The sequence below is a fragment of the Sceloporus occidentalis genome, unplaced genomic scaffold (genome assembly GCF_023333645.1).
Source record: "Sceloporus occidentalis isolate IW3139 unplaced genomic scaffold, rSceOcc1.0.p SCAF_45, whole genome shotgun sequence".
Taxonomy (NCBI): Eukaryota; Metazoa; Chordata; class Lepidosauria; order Squamata; family Phrynosomatidae; genus Sceloporus; species Sceloporus occidentalis.
Window position 1 is genome coordinate 1,587,234 of NW_028317025.1, and position 20,067 is coordinate 1,607,300.

Below are 20,067 nucleotides of genomic sequence, written 5' to 3' on the forward strand. Positions count from 1 at the left end.
GGTCAGCATGCTGTCAGAGCAGACACACTGGCGTTCCATGTGTATAATGTACATACAGTGTATTTATTAACTGGATGTGTTATTTATATGTATCAGGCAGGTTATTCTACCTGTGAACACAGAAACAGAAGGAGTAAATTGTTACATTTTTGCAAGATGGTGTCATATACTCAGCACCATATTACTCCTTACTGTAGGATAACTGATTTAATTGCTTTAAATATGTTCCTCCAGAAGAAAGGAGTCTATTCTTCCCAAAGCAAAGTGGTACAGGGAGATAGACTTTACCAATTATCTGATATACAAACCTCCATTCACACTGCAGAGTGACATTGTCTCTAATACAGAAAATCTCCTTCCCCAGGCACAGGGATGCACAGGGATTCACAGGCATAATGCATCAGTCTTCCTTATGTTTTCAAGTTGACAGAGTGAGAATGTGAGTTATGGATATGCAGTCTTTCCCTACTATATCCATGACATAGAAAAAGCTTTGTGGTTCTCAGTCTCCTCTTGGCAAAGAATAAGCTGTGGGTTCGTCCATATACACATTTCACTGTGGTGGGTGAACCATAGCAATAGTGCCACAGGGTGGGATGACCCTCAATAGCGAATGTTACCTCTGTTGTGATGGGTAAAGACCAAACTAGAAGATGATCATGGGTGTATAGCAATTATCCTGTTAAGTGACTGAGCAAATGTAATAGAGGAAAGCCACAGACTCTGAGTGGAAGGGATGATAGTAAATGCTACAGCAACCTCTTGGTTGTAGCAGAAGCAAGGTTAGCCAGCTGCTCACGTGCAAACAAAGCTCAATCACACAGTGCATCCCAGCCTCCACTTGGGTCTTTAAATAACTGCTTATATCTTGTTTGCTGTTAACATTTTTTGGGTGTAATCAGCCTCTTATTGATAAAGTTCAGAGACCACAGTGATTTTTTTCTATTTTTCTATCTTTGTGTTTCGCTCTCTTTTCTATGTATAAAAATAAAATAATACTTATTCCTAGTTTTGTCATTTGTAAGAAGAAATAAATGTACGGTGCATAGAGTCTGAACGAATGTACTGGCTTGTTGTTTAGCTACAGATACCTTGCTTATGCTGCCCTCTAGAGATAAATGTTGAGAATACAGTGCACCCACAAGTAAGAAAATTCAGTTTGTTATCAAGGCTTAGTGAGGAAAATGTACAATAATTGTACTGTCAAAAAATGGAATTGTGACAGCATTAGCATATGCACATATGTATAAAATAATTAGTTCTTCAGAAATGTTCCTTTGCCACAGAAGTACTAAAAAACAAATGTAAAATACAGCTAAAGGCATTACCTTGTGTGTACAAAAGAATAAAAAGTAGCAATTGCATCTCTTTGCTTGCTCGTATAAAATTGACTTTTCCTTCAAGGCTACTTCATACCTAACATGCAGATATTTATACAAAAGGAAGAAACAGGCGTGCGTAGCTGATTGACCACTGAGTTGCAGAGTTTAATTTGATTTACACTTCCTCATACTTATACTAGTGTGAAATAGGCTGACTCATAACAGGTGAGAAGAGCTGTATTAGGCTTGTCCAGCATACAGACTCTGCCTGAGCTTTGTCCTCTGTCCATGGTACTGACAGGAATAGCAGGTTGCAAATGGCCAAAATACTTCATATTATTAATTGGGGCACTTGACCATTACAGCAACAGGGACTTCTATGACATTGCATTCTAAATATAAAGACATTAATATGTAGTTGGTCCCACCCCCTTTGCAGCTATAACAGCTTCCAGTCTTCTGGGAAGACCTTTGGAGTGTCTACATGGAATATTTTGCCAATTTATCAAGTAGATGATTTGGTCAGGCACTGATGTTGGATGAGAAGGTCTAGCTTGCAATCTCCATTGCAGTTTGTCCCAAAGATGTTTGATGGGGTTATGGTCAAGGCACCAAACTAATCCAATCATGTCCTTATGGACCTTGCTTTGTGCACTGGGGCACGGTCATTCTGGAAAAGAAAAGGGCCTCCCCTTCAGCGTGCTTCCATCAGAAACACCCCACGATCTTATGGAAAGCCTTCCCAGAAGAGTGGAAGCTGTTAGCTGCAAAGGGGGAGGGGGGGGCAACAACACATAAATATCTTTGTATTTAGAATGTAAGGTCATAAAAGTACCTGTTGGTGTAATAGTCAGGTGTCCCAATACTTTTGTCCATATAGTGTATGTCTTGCCTAGTTAATAGGCTAATGAACACACTTAACCATTATTTCAAATGTAGAAATGCTATGGATGTGGACCTCCAACTTTGTACCTCAGGTTTGTATGGTTTCTTGCCACTCCTAGGAGAAAAAAAGGAAACTAAATGTGTTTCCTGTGATGCGGACACTCATTCAACAACAGTAGATAAATGTATTACTGTCTGTACATTTACAATTCTGACTAAATCAAAATGCATTTTAAATATAATATGGTTTTGTATGAAAACACCAAACTAAACAGCATTCCTTAAAGGTCTTAGTTAAGTTCTTCTAATCAAACTCAACTACATCTGGCTCTATTCAGTTATTTTAATTCCTGCCCCACTACACATAGGTGAGAGAAGAGGCACAGGGGATCACTCTATTATAACTCTCATAAACTTGATTCACCTACAGGCTTATACAGTAAATGCCAATTATTTGTTTACTAATGTGACTTGGAGTTTTGTTCAGCTTATGCAAGTTTGCTGCTGCACATGTTTTGCCAACTCGCAAGCATTCACAGTTTAGTAAATAAATCTCTGTCCTTGTAGGTTATAAGGCTTTCGTGCTTTCTAACAGCATACATATTACTTGCATTTAGTAATTTTATTTTAAATATAGGTACTGGGTGATAACTTGAAGACACAATAATGATTATTTTTAAGTGATCAGTGAAGCAATATGTTTTCCCAGGGAAAATCCTGTAAAGTTTAGAGAAGGATGAAATAAGGTTGGCTGATAACCTATGGTATCTCAGTAGTGTGTTATATTAACCAATCATGGACAGAAAGATAGCTATATCAAATAACACATCCAAATAAAAGAAAGTGGGGCTCGTTTTTAATTGATCTAAACCTTAAAACATTACAGTTTATGATGAAATATGGCACCCTTAGATCTGGAAGCTTTAATCCAACCACAAGAGTGATGTTTTATTTTTCTCCCTCTCATTATCATGCACTGTGTTTGCTTAATTATAAGATGACCTCCCAAACATTGTTCTTAATAAAAGAAAAAGTCCTCAATTTAAGACAACCCTATTGGAAAAAAAAAATCTAAAAAAACAACCTTATAATTAAGGTAGTCTTTTACTTAAACCACCACAGAGCTGAGTAAGCCTAGGGGCTTGTCACTCACCTTCACTTATGCTCTCTCACACTCTTTCATTCGCTCTCTCAATGTCTCCCTATCTTCTCTGCTGACTGCTTCCGTGTCCATGTCTCCTTTTCCACAGCTCCACTTGTTCTTGTTTTGTTCGTCCACTTTGCCCGTTATCCTGATCCCTTGTTTTTCTTCATTACTCGTTCTGTCTTGATAAAGCAATTCAATAATTTGGGTTTTAGTATAAGATAAGATGATGGTACCAAAATGTACTTTGTTTTTATTGTCAGCGTCACCAATTTCCTCTTGAATGCCTTTTTGATACCTTAAACTTAACACCACAGAGACTTAACTTATACTGCTCATCTCATTTGTCATATCTACCTTCCAAGCTCCCATCCTTGGAATACTGAAATTATTGTCCTTAACCCCTTACTTTCAAAAACGTTCTCAACCCTGCATGACATAGTGTTGTTGTGAAGTGGTTAAACAATTGACTTTGGCTTTACACAGTGAAGTAGGTGAAATAAAATGCCTAGAGACTTAGATGAGCTCTGATTGGTTATTTAGCCTCTAATTCCACAGAGGTGAAAGAGCCATCTTCTGAGGAGGATTGTTCTGCAGTGCTCCTCTTGTGCTGGGCGGACTGAGAGATGGGCTGAAAAGTCCGCTAGATAACGGACACCTGGCTTTTTTGTGTGCAGCCAATCAGGGAGTTTGTGGGCGGAGTATCAGCTAAAAAGCTGACATGTTTTTCATCCAGCCCAATCAGGGAGATGCAGAGCTCCTGTGTGAACTCGGAAGATGTTCTTCTAAGCAGCACAACAGACACAGCTTCATGTGCTCAGAATGGGCTGAACAGACATTTATCAAGAAGTCTATTTTTTTCAGTTCTCTGTACTTTTATACCCCCCCAAAATATATATTTTTGGAGAGAAGAAAAGCATTGGAATTTCTCTAGGAATATTTGATGAGCGTTGGTACTGTGTTAGCCGTAGAATTACAGGAGACAAGTGGCGTTTGAATGATACCTTTATTGGCTAACTGAGTAAATATAGATTGCAAGCTTTCAAGACCTCTCAGGTCCCTTCATCAGGCATGTTATACAACAATGTGAAAAACCTCTCTTTAAGTATCAGTCAAAATAACATGGTTAAGAATGGGAAGCAGACTTGATTGTTCAGCCAGGGTTTCTCATATATCAAATACCAACATTAAAACAATCAAGAGACGCCTTTTGCTTAATCAGTTAACTGATGTCTGGTGTGCTCAACACCTATCGGATTCAGATTATACCTACTACTCATCAATGCATGATAGATACACCAGAATTGACACCGAAATTGGCACGGCGACTATTAGCGATCACGCCCCAATACATATTTCTTTAGACATCACGTCCCTGCCCCCTAGGACTTGGTCCTGGAGACTGAATGAAAACTTAATCGATAACCCCCATAATGTTACTACTCTTACCGAACACCTGCAACATTTTTTTAATGAAAACGTTTTCCCTGAGGTTGACTTTCCGACCACTTGGGAGGCACATAAATCAGTCATTTGCGGTTATTTGAGCAAGATGGGGCAGAGAGGAAAAGATTGGACAGGGCTAAGATTCTCTCATTCTCCCAGCAATTAGCCCGTTTAGACGCACAGCCTAAAGCTACACGCTCCCCTGATGTTCTCTTAGAGTTACAGGTCCTACGCACCTCATTAGCGGCCCTTTTAAATGACAAAGTTAGATGCAATTTCTTACTGACGAAAAGTCACTTCTATGAACTAGGTAATAAACCTGGAAAAATGTTAGCCAGAGCACTAAGAACTAAGAGATCTACGACTTTTATTCCTAGAATCCGTGACGCCAAGGGCACGTTACACCACCGTTCCGGTAAAATAGCTGAAGCCTTTTTCCAATACTATCATTCCCTGTAAACCCCCCCCCCCCCCCGGAGGGAGTTTCACCATTGGCGGCTATGTCTATAGATGCTTACCTGTTGAAATTCCTCAAGAAACGTATTTCAGAGGATAACAAGTCCACCCTGGACGCCCCAATTCAACTGGTAGAGATTGAGATGGCTCTTAAGGCCTTGCCACCAGGAAAATGCCTGGGCCCGGACGGTCTAACACCCTTATACTTTAAAAAATTGTTACCAGTCCTGGGTCCACAAATGCTAACCTTGTTCAAGTCCCTGGCAGACGGGGTACCCCTTCACCCTCACACCAACTCTACATACATCACGGTGATACCAAAGCCCAATAAAGATAAAGATTGCTGTGGGAACTACAGGCCGATCTTCCTTATCAACACAGATCTAAAGATTCTTGCAAAAATTCTGGCAACCAGACTGCAACCGTTAATCCCGCGTCTGATCCATTTGGATCAGGTTGGGTTTGTTCCGGGCAGGGAGGCCAGGGACAACACCATAAGGGTCCTGGATCTTTTGTCCCATGTCCGTGACTGGGGGGTCCCTCTCTGTTGGTCTCCATGGACGCGGAGAAAGCATTTGATAGGTTGGCGTGGCCCTTCTTGTTTGGTGTTCTCCGAATATTGGGAATTGGTAGCCTTTTTCTAAATCTTGTTACTTCTCTATATACCCTACCGCACGGCAAAGATTACAGTTAACAGGACCTTTTCTAATCCGGTGCCGATTTCCAACGGCACCAGGCTGCGTTTCATTCTTTCGTTAGAGCCATTGGCCAATGCCATCCACGCTGACAACACTATCAGGGGTATTGAGGTGGGGGATACCTATCACAAATTATCCATCTACGCAGATGATATTTTATTTGCCCTGTCAGACCCCCTGAATTCCCTGGAGCACGTTGCCTCAGCATTGAATCTTTTCCATTCGGTTTCCCATTTTAAAGTAAATATGCAGAAATCGGAGCTACTCGGACTTAATATCTCCTCTTGCAAAGAAAGATTAGACAATGGCAACTTACCTCTATTAAGTATATAGGCATACATCTTTCAAAGGATGTGAGTGAATTAGCATCTCTAAATTACCATTCTCTGCTGTCTGTCGTCCGTGGGGACCTTCGGAGATGGGCCTTCCCCCATGTATCGTGGTTCGGGCGCATGGGAGTACTAAAGATGAACATTCTGCCACAGTTCTTATATCTCTTCCAGTCGCTCCCGATTTTCCTTCCCAGGTCCATTTTCACATTGTGTAGCAGGCTGTTCCCAAAGTACATATGGGATAGTAAATCAGTGCGCCTGTCGTACTGTCACCTCTCCAGGCCTCGTCTTCAGGGGGGTATGGGATTCCCTGATGTAGAAATGTATTTGGTTTCTTCCCACCTCCGTAGGGTGGTTGAATGGACCTTGCACTCTGCTAAACCATGGATACAGATAGAAAACTCCCTCTTCCCGGTTGACATCTCGGTCGTCCCATGGATCCAGGAGAAATTTAGAACCCCCAGTACACTGAGGCACCCCACTATCTCTCCAACCCTCAGGGTAGTCTCCCAGATGTACTCCAAGGGCATATTATCCTCTTTCCCTGGTCCGCTATTCCCAATCTCAGGCAATCCAGAGTTTGCCCCAGGAATGGGTAACCCCATTGTAAAATCTTTGCTTCCAGCTGGGTCCCGGGTACTGTGGATATCACATGTGATCGCTAGCAGGGACATTAGACCCCTGTCAGACTTGTCGCATGCTCAGAGTCCTTCGGCACTTTTGATTTTTTTTTACCATCAGTTGCGTCACTTTCTAACCAAACACGTCACAAACCCTCTGTTTCATAGACCGCTCATGGCCCTCGAGATGCTCTGTGATGTTGACTCGGAACCAACCCACCTCCTATCCAGACTGTATGCAATATTGGTCTCATCGCGCCTTCCTGATAAACCATATTATTATAGATTGTGGGAACACGAGTTAAGTATGAATTTTTCGTTAGAAGACTGGGATACCATGGTCCTTTTGACGCATAAAGGGACTATTTCCAGTAAGACACAGGAAACAGCTTTCAAACTCCTATCCAGATGGTACAAGTTACCTGTAGACTTGCACCATTTTTTCCCCAAAATCTCCCCTCTGTGCTGGAGATGTGGTTTAGCTCGGGGCACATACCTCCATATATGGTGGGAGTGCATATTGATCCGTCCTTTTTGGGGAAAGGTAGAGGAAGTCATCAGGGAGGTTGTCGACCCTGGGATCAGACTCACCCCTAAATTAGTCTTGTTGCAGCACACTTCACCGTCCTTCGGAGCATATAAGCGATCACTTACCTTTCACTTAATTAATGCGGCCAGAACCACTATCCACAGATTTTGGAGATCAGACAGGTCACCTCCTATGGAGGCTTGGATAAGACAGGTTATATACATATGCAATATGGAAGATTTAGTTTCGACAGCTAAAGGTCAGGGATATAAAAATGATCTTAAGTGGCTCCTTTGGAATCAATTTATTTAGTCTCCCAGGTTTACATCCATCTTACAGTGCCAGCCTCCACCCACCTTATAACTTATACTTTAGATATCTGCTATGCTATTCTGACTTCATGCATGCAGGGGTTCACCCTACCCGGACTCCCCGAACTCAGTTAGAGACTGAACTGTTCCTTTTACGAGCTACCATGTCATCTGTTCTTTTACCGCCATTCGATCCGCCTTGCTGCCTGCCAGGTGGGGGAGATCCCATATCATGCTACCTTTTTGCTCCTTTACTCCCCCCCTTTGCCTCTTTTTTTCCCCTTTTTTTTTCTCTTTCATTTCTCCCCTTGTTTGTTGTATTTTTGATGCACAAGTGCCTGCACTTCATTACTCTGATGTATAACTTAATATTGGTGTCTGTCAGGTCTACTTTGATCTGCGTAGTCATGTGGGAGATATCCCCCGATCTCCGTTATTTCAAGGATACGGGGTAATGTTCTGTTACATTGTACTGTTGTTACTTTTGGTTGTTCATTTCACTCTGCTACTTTCATCTAAGCTACAATGTCACCATGTAATCGTTATATGGTAAAGTACCATACACACTTCCCGTGACATATACATACACATCTTGATATGTTTTACCTGGAAATGTCTTTGATACACCTCTGAATGTATTTTGCTGTACAATTGTGACTCTACTTCATTGTATTATTATGAATAAAAGAGACTTGAATATTTTCAATGCTACAAAACAAAAAACGCATCTCTTGCATGCTTCCAATATAATTCATCCTATTGTACTATTTTTATCAAATAATAAGTAATTAGAGAAAAGACAGAATAGGTTGCCTTTCGCATTCTGCCAGTAAGTCAGTGCATGTTCCATGTTAATCAATAAATATCTTTAAGTTACTTTTGCATTTAAAAAAAAAGAAAAAAAAAAGAATGGGAAGCAGATAACATCAAAATGTCTAAGGCAAGGTTCTTTGATCAGTCAGTAGTGTTAAAATCAGAGGTGGATTGGAGTCATAACAGGAGGTATTCACAACTCTAATGGGGTCAGGTTGTGTGTCTGTCTGGTTTGTTAATCTACAACGTGATAATGGGATACAAATTCCCTATCCCGGTTGAGGCCAGCATTTAAAGAGTTAAATTTGAGTATTAATTTAACCTCCCATATTTTTCTCTCCCTCTGAGTTTTGAACAGTCCCATTAATACAGCCAGTCTGATGTCTCTGATACTGTGTCCATTTTGGCAAAAATGTTCTCCCACTGGTGTCTCTGCTCTCTTGTTGTTGATGTTGAATCTGTGTGAATTAAACCTTTTATGCAATGGCTGGTCTGTTTATTTGGACACTTATCATGCAACTTATCATGCAACCAATTGGTCACAAATCCCTGGCAAAGGGAGCCATAATGTTATGAAGCATTTACCTCACATACATAGGTTTTTTATGAGTTTTAGAAGTTCTCTGATTGGCAGCATTTTTTGGCTTTTTTAAGTTATAGAGCAATAATTATAAGTAGCTTAACACCGCGGCAACACCCACGACGTCAGCAGGACCGCCCACCGACATCAGTGGGCAGTCCTGGCCGCGTCCCGCAGGGGAAGGCTCCGGGTAGCCGGAGCCCAGAAGTTCCAAGGTATGCTCATTTGGAAACACAGTTGGGTATTGGTGGGAGTGTTGAATCAGTCCTGGGAACATTGAATTCACATGAAAGTACTTTTATCTGCATTAATTAAACCTGAAAAAATTCAGCAGAATATCCCCTCTGTAGTCGGAAATTTTATGTTACCGATGGGCTGCTCTAAACAGTCAATCACTGTCAATCACACGTTAGACTAAACCCTCCCCCCACTACTATCTCTATAGCAGGATTCTGCAGAATCTCCTCATATATTTACAAGGGGGAAATTTAAAGGGACCACCAGCTTTTTAATTTCTATATGGTCCTAGACGAATTGCATCTTTTAATTTAATCTACCTTTGTTAACACATGACTAGGGCATAAGCAAGATACTCCCTCCTTTAATACCCACATCCAATGTACCATCTAAGCTGTGACGTCATATCTGGTGCGGCGCTGACTGGCAGACACGCAGAGGAAGACCACAGACTCAGATGCGAGGGGAGGAATATGTTTGTTTGAAGAGAAGTTTTGTTAGGAAGCATGAAGATGGAGGGCAATGATTGTGATACAATATGGGGTGATGATGGTAGGGGATGGGAATTTGGTGGTTGGGGTAATAATTGTGATGGGGGCTGTGAATGAATTAGGTGAGGGCATTATGATGGTCAGGGGCACCGCTACATTTACACATACACACATTTGCTTGCTCTAACACCTGACACATCCAGCCACTATACCATACACTGACCCATACATACGTACATACACACACCCAGTCTAACACCTTACATATACATACACACACTCTTACAATATACACTTACACATAGATACGTACATATACACAAAGCCACTCTTAACACCATACATTTACATACACATACCATTCCATTCTAATGGATGAGTCTGGGTTTGGCGGATGCCAGGAGAATGTTACCTACCTGACTGCATTGTGTGAACTGTAACATTTGGTTAGGAGGGATAATGGTATGGGTCTGTTTTTCAGGGGTTGACCTAGGCCCCTTAATTCTAGTAAAGGGAAATATTAATGCTTTAGCATACCAAGACATTTTGGACAGTGCTATGCTTCCAACTCTGTGGAAACAGTTTGAGGAAGGCCCTTTTCTATTCCAGTATGACTGTGCCCCAGCATATAAAGCATTGTTAGTGTGGAAGAACATGACTGGCCTGCACGAAGCCCTGACCTCAACCCCATTTGAACAGTTTTTGTATGAAATGGAACGGAGATTGCGAACCAGGCTTTCTCGTCCAACATCAGTGACTGACTTCACAAATGTTCTACTGGATGAATGGACAAAATCCCCACAGAAAAAATCATGTGGAAAGCCTTCCCAGAAGCTGTCATAGCTGCAAAGAGGGGACCAACTACATATTAATGTATATGTATTAGGATACAATATCATAAAAGTCCCTGTTGGTGTAATGGTCAGGTGTCCCAATACTTTTGCCCATATATTGTATATATATTGATGGCTATTGGTCAGAACCTTCCTTGATGTTTTATTTAATGGAACAACAAACTGAACAAAGTAGTTAAAACTTCAAAGTAGAATAAAATGTTAACTAAATACGTAACTTCATAGATTGCATTTTTATTTGTATTATATTAAAATACAGTTTTATTAGCCATGAGAGAGGTTGTGCAAAATTATCTTGAAACATTTTTTTATATTTGCACAAGCATTCAGTGTGCCCATACTTTTGTAACAGCAAAAAAATTACGCAACATAAGATTTCGGCACACACCAGCTACTAAAATTAGAGGGAACATTGCCCACATCCCATAGTAAATAATACACCACAGGCAAATTAGTTGGATTGAGATGGACACAGCTTTGCTTAACCCACTCAGTACGACAGTATCAAATTTTGCCATTATTCCGATATGTTGGTTTAATCAATTTTACCCTTATCCATGTTTGATGTACCTACCCAAATTAGACTTCTTTTATTCAGGACAAGCAAGGCTTTTCTTTTGAAACCATATCAACCCACAAAAATAGTGCTAGTGGGTAAAAAACCTATATTAAAAATATTTTTTTTCTTTGCAATTTCTTAGACGTTTTTCTACACAGCAGGTGCCACTGCTCAACAATTACCTAATTTATGTTCGGCAACATGCCCTGATGACAGTAACATTCCACGTATGCACTTTAAAAAAAATAAAAAAAATATATATATGTTTCCTTTTCTTTTATCTCCCCTGCAATTATCACACTGTGATCAGCAAGCACAACACTATAGCCTTGCATTGCTGATTGTAATGTGTGCTGTAAGCCATCAGCCTACCGGAGGGAAAGGTGTACCAATGTACCGGCACTTGCGCCAAGCACTGTTACACCTGATCTGTCAGCAAGAAGCCAGGGATTGACAGCATAATATCCCATGCAGCGGCAGGGAGATAACAGCCAGTGCAAAAAACGCTGGATATACCACTACATCCTAAGAGGGCAACTTACCTCGCATTACCGTACAGGCACATCCACAGGGTAACGAAGGGGTTAACTACAGAATCAAACATTGTGAGTGGACTATGTCACCCTTTACAAATACCATTAAATACTGTAAACAATAACCAAAATCCCCCTGCAACCTCTCCTAGCTATGGATTTAAACTTCTTCATACCTGACATAGTCCTTGAGAAGCGCCATTAACCCCAGGGCCGGATTAACGTAGGGGCTGATGAAGCTCCAGGCCCCTACCTGAAAATAATCCCAGTCAAGGCAGATTTCCCGGGGGGGCCCGCCGATGGGGCAGCATGACCATCAGGGCCATCTTTGCAGTCCTGCTGCTGGCGGCATCCATTGACAAGGAGGGCAGCTGGGGCCATCACATACATCAATACTAAAGGGGGGGACAGGCTGGGGGCATGAATACACAGGGCAGGGTGGGGTGTGATACACAAGGGGGCAAAAACACAAAAGTGGGGTCAACAACAAAGCAGTGTAGAAAATACATTGGTTTTATTGTTGTAGCTTAGCCCGTCCGGATGTGGGTGTCAATGTGGCAGAGCCTGTCTTGATGTGTGTTTAGGTGTCGGTGTGGCAAAGCCTGTCCTGGTGGGTGTTGGTGTGGCGGAGCCTGTCCTGGTGTGTGTTTGGGTGTCGGCGTGGCAGAGCCTGTTCTGTTGGCTATCAGTGTGGTAGAGCCTGTCCTGGTGTGTGTGTTTGGGTGTTGGTGTGGCAGAGCTTGTCCTGATGTGTGTGTTTGGGTTTCGGTGTGGCAGAGTTCGTCCTAGTGTGTATGTCTGATCTTCTGTTTCCTGGCACTTTACTTACTGTTGGAATAAATCTAACTTTTTTAATTTTTACTTATCCAGAGATAAAACAAAGCAAAGGTATTGTGTTATTTACCCTATTTCAATGTGTATGTCTTATTAAAAAGGATTAGTCGCACTAACTTGTGGCTTTGGTTGTCCTATGTATAATTACTATTTTTGTGTACTGATGTACTCCCACTCCCTTTACATAAGATTATATCCTATACTATCTGACTGACTGTGAACTGATGTTATCTTTATTAGTACACATGGATGATGGGGAGTTAAGATTCCGTCTATTTTATTTATTTCCATAAAAAGGCCCACCAAAATACCCAGCACCAGGCCCATGATGCTCTTAATCTGGTCCTGATTAACCATCCCAGTGCTGGAAGTCTCAGGTTACTTCCTGTATGAATTAATGCATCGCGTTCTCAATGAAGATGATGTTCAATTCATATAAAGTGTTACTGATTGGTCAGAAGCCAATAAGGAGCCTCAGAAAAGTTTTAAAACAATGTGTGCCACAAGGTAAACAGATCAGCACGCTGGCACACTGAAACAAAAGTCTTATCCCTGCTGTCATGCAGGGGATTAGACATTATGGCAGAGCCAGCCATCCATCTTCCCACCTGCAAATAAAATCAATAAAACTTACACTCAAATACACTAAAAAAAAAATAGATAAAAAAATAAATAAGAAAAAATACCCTACACATGGAAAGTTTGTTTAAAAAAGCCATGAAAATTAACGTTACGGCTCACCAAGGATATGTTACTAGTTGTCCAAATGCCTGGGTTGTGTTCTCCCCAAAAATACTTTTGTGATAGTAGTTTTAGATGGTGGCTAGATAAAACAATGAGAAATTAGTCAAATAAAATTTGAAAATGTCATGTTTGAAAAAGGGAACAAGCATGTTCCGTTTTGTACCTCATTAATTCTGAAAAACATATCAAAACCTATGCATGTCAATTTTTTTCTCATTGTTCTAAAAATGTTCATTAATTTGATCTATTATTAATACTAAATGTTAGACTATACATCTAAAAATGGTATCAAAAGAAAGCTCTATCTGTCCTGCACAAAAAAAATTAAAAAGGAGAATCAAGTTTAAGGAAACTAGTAAAAAAAAAAAATGCTGTAAAAGTCTCAGGTTTTTGGGCACAAAACACTCTCAGTAAAAAAGGTGTTAAGAACTTCTGGGAATTGAAGCATTCCTCGCACTGTATGGCAACACCTCACCTATGCCACTGAGCAGTAAATGAAATGCGTGTTAGAAAAGTCACCCTAGCACAGACCACGTCAATCACACTACATCAGGAGTGATGAGGGGGTCTCTGGTGCAGGTACCACTTGGCTTGGGGCAGGGGACTGCGGGAAGTTTGCCCTTCGTCCTACTAAGACTAAAGATGACATTGGCTATGTAAGTATCGGTAATTTGCAGTATTTTACAGTGAAGTAACACAAAACACTGTTTCTTAGAAACCATTCTTGAGTTTAAGCTTGTTTTGTATTATTCTTGAGTAATATAAAGGGGTATTTTAATTGTTTAATACTGTCCCGTAGCACTAATGTTTGAGAGGTAAAGAGTAATACGGCCGCTCTCATGATTTACAGGACTTGAGGAAACAGTTAAATGATACTTCCTCTCTGTGTACCGTCATTACAACATCTAATGTTCGTTAGTGAAATACCTTAACGAATAACTTGGCTCAGACTTTAAAAGCCCAATACTCCCTGCTCCCTCTTTTCTTCACAGATGGAAGTGAAACTTGCAGCCATGGAACACCTGGTGTTACTTGCAGCAGTTTTCCGTACACTGTCCCTGTCAGGTATTACAATCTATATGATTATACAAAGCGTATGATAGACCGGCATCTTCTCTAAAGCTGAAAAAATATACAATGCATAGATAGATTGAGTAAATGCAGGGGTTATATTCCTTTATAGAAGGTAGGTAGAAGAGCTGTCATCTTGCTGTCACATCACATTTTAAGTAATTTCCTTGGATATTTAGTTGTGGGGATTAAATGAATAGTTTAATGTCCAAGAAACCTCCACTATAGAACAATAATGTTCATATTAAAGTACTGTACTGTACTGTGAGTACCTTAATATGCATCCTTCCAAAATGAAAATAAATAAAGCACACATCTGACACAGAATATGTGCCCTGTTGCTTGAAGCAGCCAACTACTGGCAGGAAAGGGTTCTTGTCTGCTAGCACTTTAGCTTTCCTGGCAGTGAGTTCACATCTAGGAGTTGCTGTGCAATGGTAGAAGTAAATTACTCTGTAGCATTCCTTTTGATTTTAGCTCTGGAGCAGGCCAGAGTGTCTTCAAGAAGAAGTCAAACAGGATATGAATTACCATCACCAGAGGCGCCGAATCCTTACCTCACCCTCAGCTTTCTTTATGGCTGCTCAAACATTGTGTCTCCCCTTTAGTGGCACAGGGAGGCAGGAACACAGCAGGGTTATGTAACACAATGTTACGTGACCCCACTACATTCCTGCATTTCTGGACCGGTCCAAAGGTGCTCACAAAGAGCAAGTCCAAGTCTGACTGTCCCTTGTGAGGAATTTTGCGAATGCGTATGTGTGTTTGTGTATTAGCATGAATGTACATATGTAAGTGTGGGTGAGCATGAATACGTGTGTCGGAGAGGCAATGTCTGCTAGCATAAATGTGTAAGTATGTGTTAGTGCTTGTGTGTGTAAACATGAGTGTGCATGTATGTTAGCATGAGTGTATACATAAATATGTGTGCCAATCCATATCTGAGTTACTGGGGGGAGCAAGGGGCCGATGGGGCCACTTGAATTTTCCTGCTTCCCGGGCCAGAAAGTGCCAGCCCTCATCTGACCATCACGGAGGCGAAAACACTGTGGCCTGCTCAAGACCTAAAAACAAACAGAAAGAGATTTGCTCTCTTTAGCTGACAGTTAAAGAGGAATGGTTTCAACAAGGAACACTACAGGAAATTAACAAGGAAATTCCTTTTTTTTTTTTTTAAATAATCCCACGATAGTACCATGTTTGAAATCAGTGAGCTCTTTAGTATAATCCATTCTACTGCCAGTCTTTGTCTATGAAGATGGCAAAACTATATACTTGATTTTATCCACGTGTTAGCAATGTGAAACATCTAAACTCAATAATTAGAAATGGTGCCCACATTCTTTTGGTCAAATACTGCATATCTTGTGGAGGGAGATGTGTTCAGGGAACTTAACTGGGCAATTGGGGAATTGGGCAAATGCATTTGCAAAGGAACACCAAGAAAAGAGCAATCTGCAAAGTGGATGGCAGGAGACAACCACATATCTCATACACGGTAGTACTGCAAGGTCTCTGTAGCTAAGCACCTTTTGGTGTCTGAGCTGGCATATTCCAAACGGAGGCTGACAATCTGTTCCTGAGTTAACTATAAGCCATCCTTATGGGTCCCAGAGGAAGTCACAGGCATTAAATAATAGACTTCCTTTAAAGAGGAAAGTTGCACATTTAATGTTAGACATTCTGGCTTTTCTCATACACTTAAGAGATGGCACACCACATTATAGGCAACACATTGCAATGTATTATTTTTCAATGTTCAGTTAAGTGAAAGGTGACAACCATACCTATTGCTGTTATTGCTGTGTCTTGTACTTATCTTTCCTCATTAACAGGTCTTCTCCTAAAAATAGGACTTTTACAAGATACACCTTAATGTCCATTATTTAACATTGTCTGCGAATAGAGATTTAACAGGAAGATTAAAAAAGCTGATTATAATGGAATTTGACCAGGGAAATTCCTTTTCCCTGTAATAATGTGCATATATTCCATAATGGGTGTCTCACATCACTCTGTACTATTGGAGGACTTTTATGACTTTTCTGTTCACTATAAGTTTAGTAATACATTACCTTATGGTTATTATTTATACAGATGCATTTCATATTGTTGGTGGTCATGAGGCCAAAGCACACTCCAGACCCTACATGGCATCCCTACAGATTGGTGGAAGCAGTGAATGTGGAGGTGCTCTAATTCACCGTAAATGGGTACTAACTGCAGCCCATTGCATGGAGGACATGTAAGACAATTTTAATTATCTAAAACATTTCATCAAATGCTTAAAAAGAAGTATAGCATAGGAAAGCACCAAGCAACCTTAAGCATGTAAATAGATTTATGTTTTATAAATGAAAACCCAATTTACTTTTGTGTTTATTCAGATATATAAATTGTGCCAGCCAAATATGTAATTTTTACTAACTTACTCTCTGTATTTCACCTGGAGACTCCAGGTAAAGAGCCGCTTCCTGGGTCTCCTGGCCATGGCCTGAAATCTTTCACATGCCCACTCTCTGCCCATAGCCATTTCCCCTTCTTGCCCCCACACAAGTGTAAAGCAGTTGGGGCTTGCTCTACCCACACATCGACCTCTTCCACTTACATCAGCCTCACTCCCAATCACCATAGCTGGGAACATCCAGGCTCCAGCTACCCGAAGCCCTCCCTTTTCAGGACATTGGTTGGTCCCTCTGACATTGCCTGTGGAGCTAGCCCTACACACAGGAAGACTGTCCGTGGTGGCAGGGAGTAGGAGTCTCCTGGAAAAACACGGAGAGTTCCCAGGTATGCCAATGTCATTGGCCTACAGAAAGACGAAGGGTGCTGGGTATGATCCTCTGGCTGACTGGGAAATTGCTCAATGGGCCGGGTGCTGATAGCGGTGCACACTTACATTTCTTGCTGTTTTAACAGAAGATCTGCTTCTCCAGTGTGCTGCCACTGGCCCCAAATATGCTGTTTAGTGGATGCTATGGCCGCTTTTTGTCCCCAGTTCAGCCTTGCCATTTGTATATGTTGTATTTTTTTATCTTTGCCATATCATTGAGACAAACACTTTCACCTGCACTTATTGAAGATCCAATCTATTAGTGCATGGCCACGGGATGAATACAAGCAGCTGCAGGCTGCAAGAGTGTAAGAGAATTTCAGCTCTCATGTGTATCTAGTAGGCGGCATGCAGATACGTCATTTATTGAGAGCTGGCCTTAAAGTGCCAGGGCTAATTTTTATTCTCAGTCTGGCATTGTACATTGGGCTGTGGGTGACCAAGGCTCCCTAAGGCAGAGTGATTTTTTAAGATATATCTCACACTATTTAGCCAATTAACTAATAAAACAGAGTTTAATTAGCTGACCTGATCTACCTTAGCTGTGCTTAGCTATCTGGCTGACTTCTGCAAAGTCTGGACTGGCCTTTTCTTTAAATGCATGCTGGAAAACGTTGTCCAGAATTTTAAAATGAAATCTATGCTAGAATAATCCAAAAAAGTTATAGGCACATTCTCAATTTTCTCTGTGACAGACCTGTGGATTTAGTGCGTGTTGTACTCGGTGCACATGACTTGCATGCTCCAGACAGATATGTTCAGGTGTTCAGTGTACAGGAGTCAATCCAGCATCCAGAATATAACCCCAACACTTTCCAGGGAGACATTCAACTGCTTAAGGTAAGACATGGATCTCCTAATCCTGTAGCCTCTAGGGGAGACCAATTTTACAAAGCATTTCTAATAATTGTTCTTTATAAAAATGTTTTTTTCATATTATACATTTGATCTTTTCTCTCTTCAGTTGAACGACTCAGCTTTTATTTCCCCCTATGTGCGGACAATTAAGCTTCCTCGTGCCAACTCAGACTTGGAACCCAACACCTCTTGCTCAGTGGCTGGGTGGGGTTATGTGTCTGATTTTGGGGCTGAAGCCAAGGCATTGATGGAGACAGATGTGGATGTAATCAGTCGTGTGGCCTGTAATGTATCCTGGAATGGGGTCATCTTGGAAAGCATGCTATGTGCAGCCAGTCCCAGGCAGAGGGCCAAAGGTTTTTGTTCTGTGAGTAACAAAAAGACAGATTACCATAAAATACCCTTTCTGTTATTACTATTACCCCCCCCCCCAGTGCATTTGATCTGCTTGCATTCTTTTTATGTTATACATATTCTACAAAATAATTATTTAATGGTATGATTGTCCCTGCAGGGTGACTCTGGGGGACCTCTTGTGTGCAGGGACAGTGTGGAAGGTGTGGTCTCTTTTTCTGGAATACGCTGTGGGAATCCATCAACCCCTGATGTATATACACGTGTGGTATCCTTCGTGTCATGGATCCAGAATGTGATGAGAAGCAATCAGTTGACAGAACAGGTCAAGAAGAAGTATAACTAATCAGAAGCAAAACCAATATGATGAAGTATTTCATGTTCCAGAATTAAATTGATTTTAACTGAAGTTAGACTTGTCTGTTGTCAAACACACGGCATGTGCATCTGCCTGAAAACTAAATAAGTGGCTTTTTTCTGTTAAAAAAATGGGCATGGCTGCTATTTTAGACTTAGCGTATATACCAGTTGGATATTTTGGTTTTTACTAAAATCTATCCTCACCTCGTTGAAGGTATCATGAGTTATGATTCAATAGCAAAATTGGTGTTAGAGTGGGTGGGTGTATATGTGCAAATGTATGGTGTTAGAGTGGCTATGTGTGTATGTATGTGGTATGTGTAGAGATGCCCCTAAGCATCATCATACCCGCCCACATCCTAATGCATTTCCATCCTCTTCCATTATCGCTCCAAATTGCACCACATATAGCACAAATATTTAAGCACATACATACTCATGCTACACACACTTATGCTAACAGACACAAACACATATACACTTATTTCTATGTATAAAAGAGACCTCCTCTGTGGTCTGGAAATTCTTGCCATGGCTTGACAGCTTGAAGCAGCCAATCAATGGGAGCGTTTTTCTCAGAAGAACAGACCCCTACGGACAGTTTTGGCAGGGCCAGCGCTTGAAGTGATTGTGGTAAGTACGGGCTAAACACATCTCATACACAGAAACTAAGGGGGAGAGCAAAGAGAGTGAAATAAATAGTAATTTGATCATTTCTTTATTACATACAGGTATAAAGGTTTATGTTTGTATACATTTGACTGAAGGGTCCTGTACATATTTTATCATAGAGAGCAAAAGAGGTTAATATCAAAACCTCTGGCAGAAAAAGGGCCTCCACAGTTAAGTATGAAACAAAAGGTGATCCTAGAGAAATAGGGGGTGGGTAGCTAGATCTATTCATAAGACCAAGTGTCTTTGGAATAGACATGCCCTTGGACAGAGTAATTCCCATGGAACATCTAATCTTTGGGATAGACATCCCCTGGGAGAGACAGTTTTTGGAATAGAGATTCCATGGGATAAACAATCTGGGTATGATCATACAGGGCGTCTACTTTCTAGAGAAGACTAGATCTGTGAGGATTTATCCAAAGTGTGCCTATTCGGAGAAGCAAGATAATCTTGGGAGTGAGAGACTTCTATCAAGGCCTATGGAGAAGTTCTACAGAGAGAGCACAGATAAACTCCTTTTCCACAGAT

General features: G+C 41.0%; 1 protein-coding gene across 1 annotated transcript; it reads left to right on the plus strand.

Annotated features, from left to right (window-relative positions):
* Positions 1–12,509: 12,509 nt before the first annotated feature.
* Positions 12,510–18,850, plus strand: LOC149289434 (serine protease 57-like). Its single transcript, XM_089490517.1, has 5 exons — positions 12,510–12,522; positions 16,524–16,704; positions 17,988–18,132; positions 18,257–18,517; positions 18,665–18,850. The coding sequence occupies exons 2-5, from the start codon at positions 16,538–16,540 to the stop codon at positions 18,848–18,850; spliced, it is 759 nt and encodes a 252-aa protein (XP_089346643.1). The 5' UTR covers positions 12,510–12,522; positions 16,524–16,537.
* The last annotated feature ends 1,217 nt before the right edge of the window (positions 18,851–20,067 follow it).

Excerpts from the sequence above, each read along its gene's own strand:
- LOC149289434 (XM_089490517.1), top strand. The coding sequence starts at position 16,538 with ATGGTTATTATTTATACAGATGCATTTCATATTGTTGGTGGTCATGAG. Across the intron at positions 16,705-17,987 it reads GCCCATTGCATGGAGGACAT|ACCTGTGGATTTAGTGCGTG; the intron begins GTAAGACAATTT and ends TCTCTGTGACAG. Across the intron at positions 18,518-18,664 it reads GGGCCAAAGGTTTTTGTTCT|GGTGACTCTGGGGGACCTCT; the intron begins GTGAGTAACAAA and ends TTGTCCCTGCAG.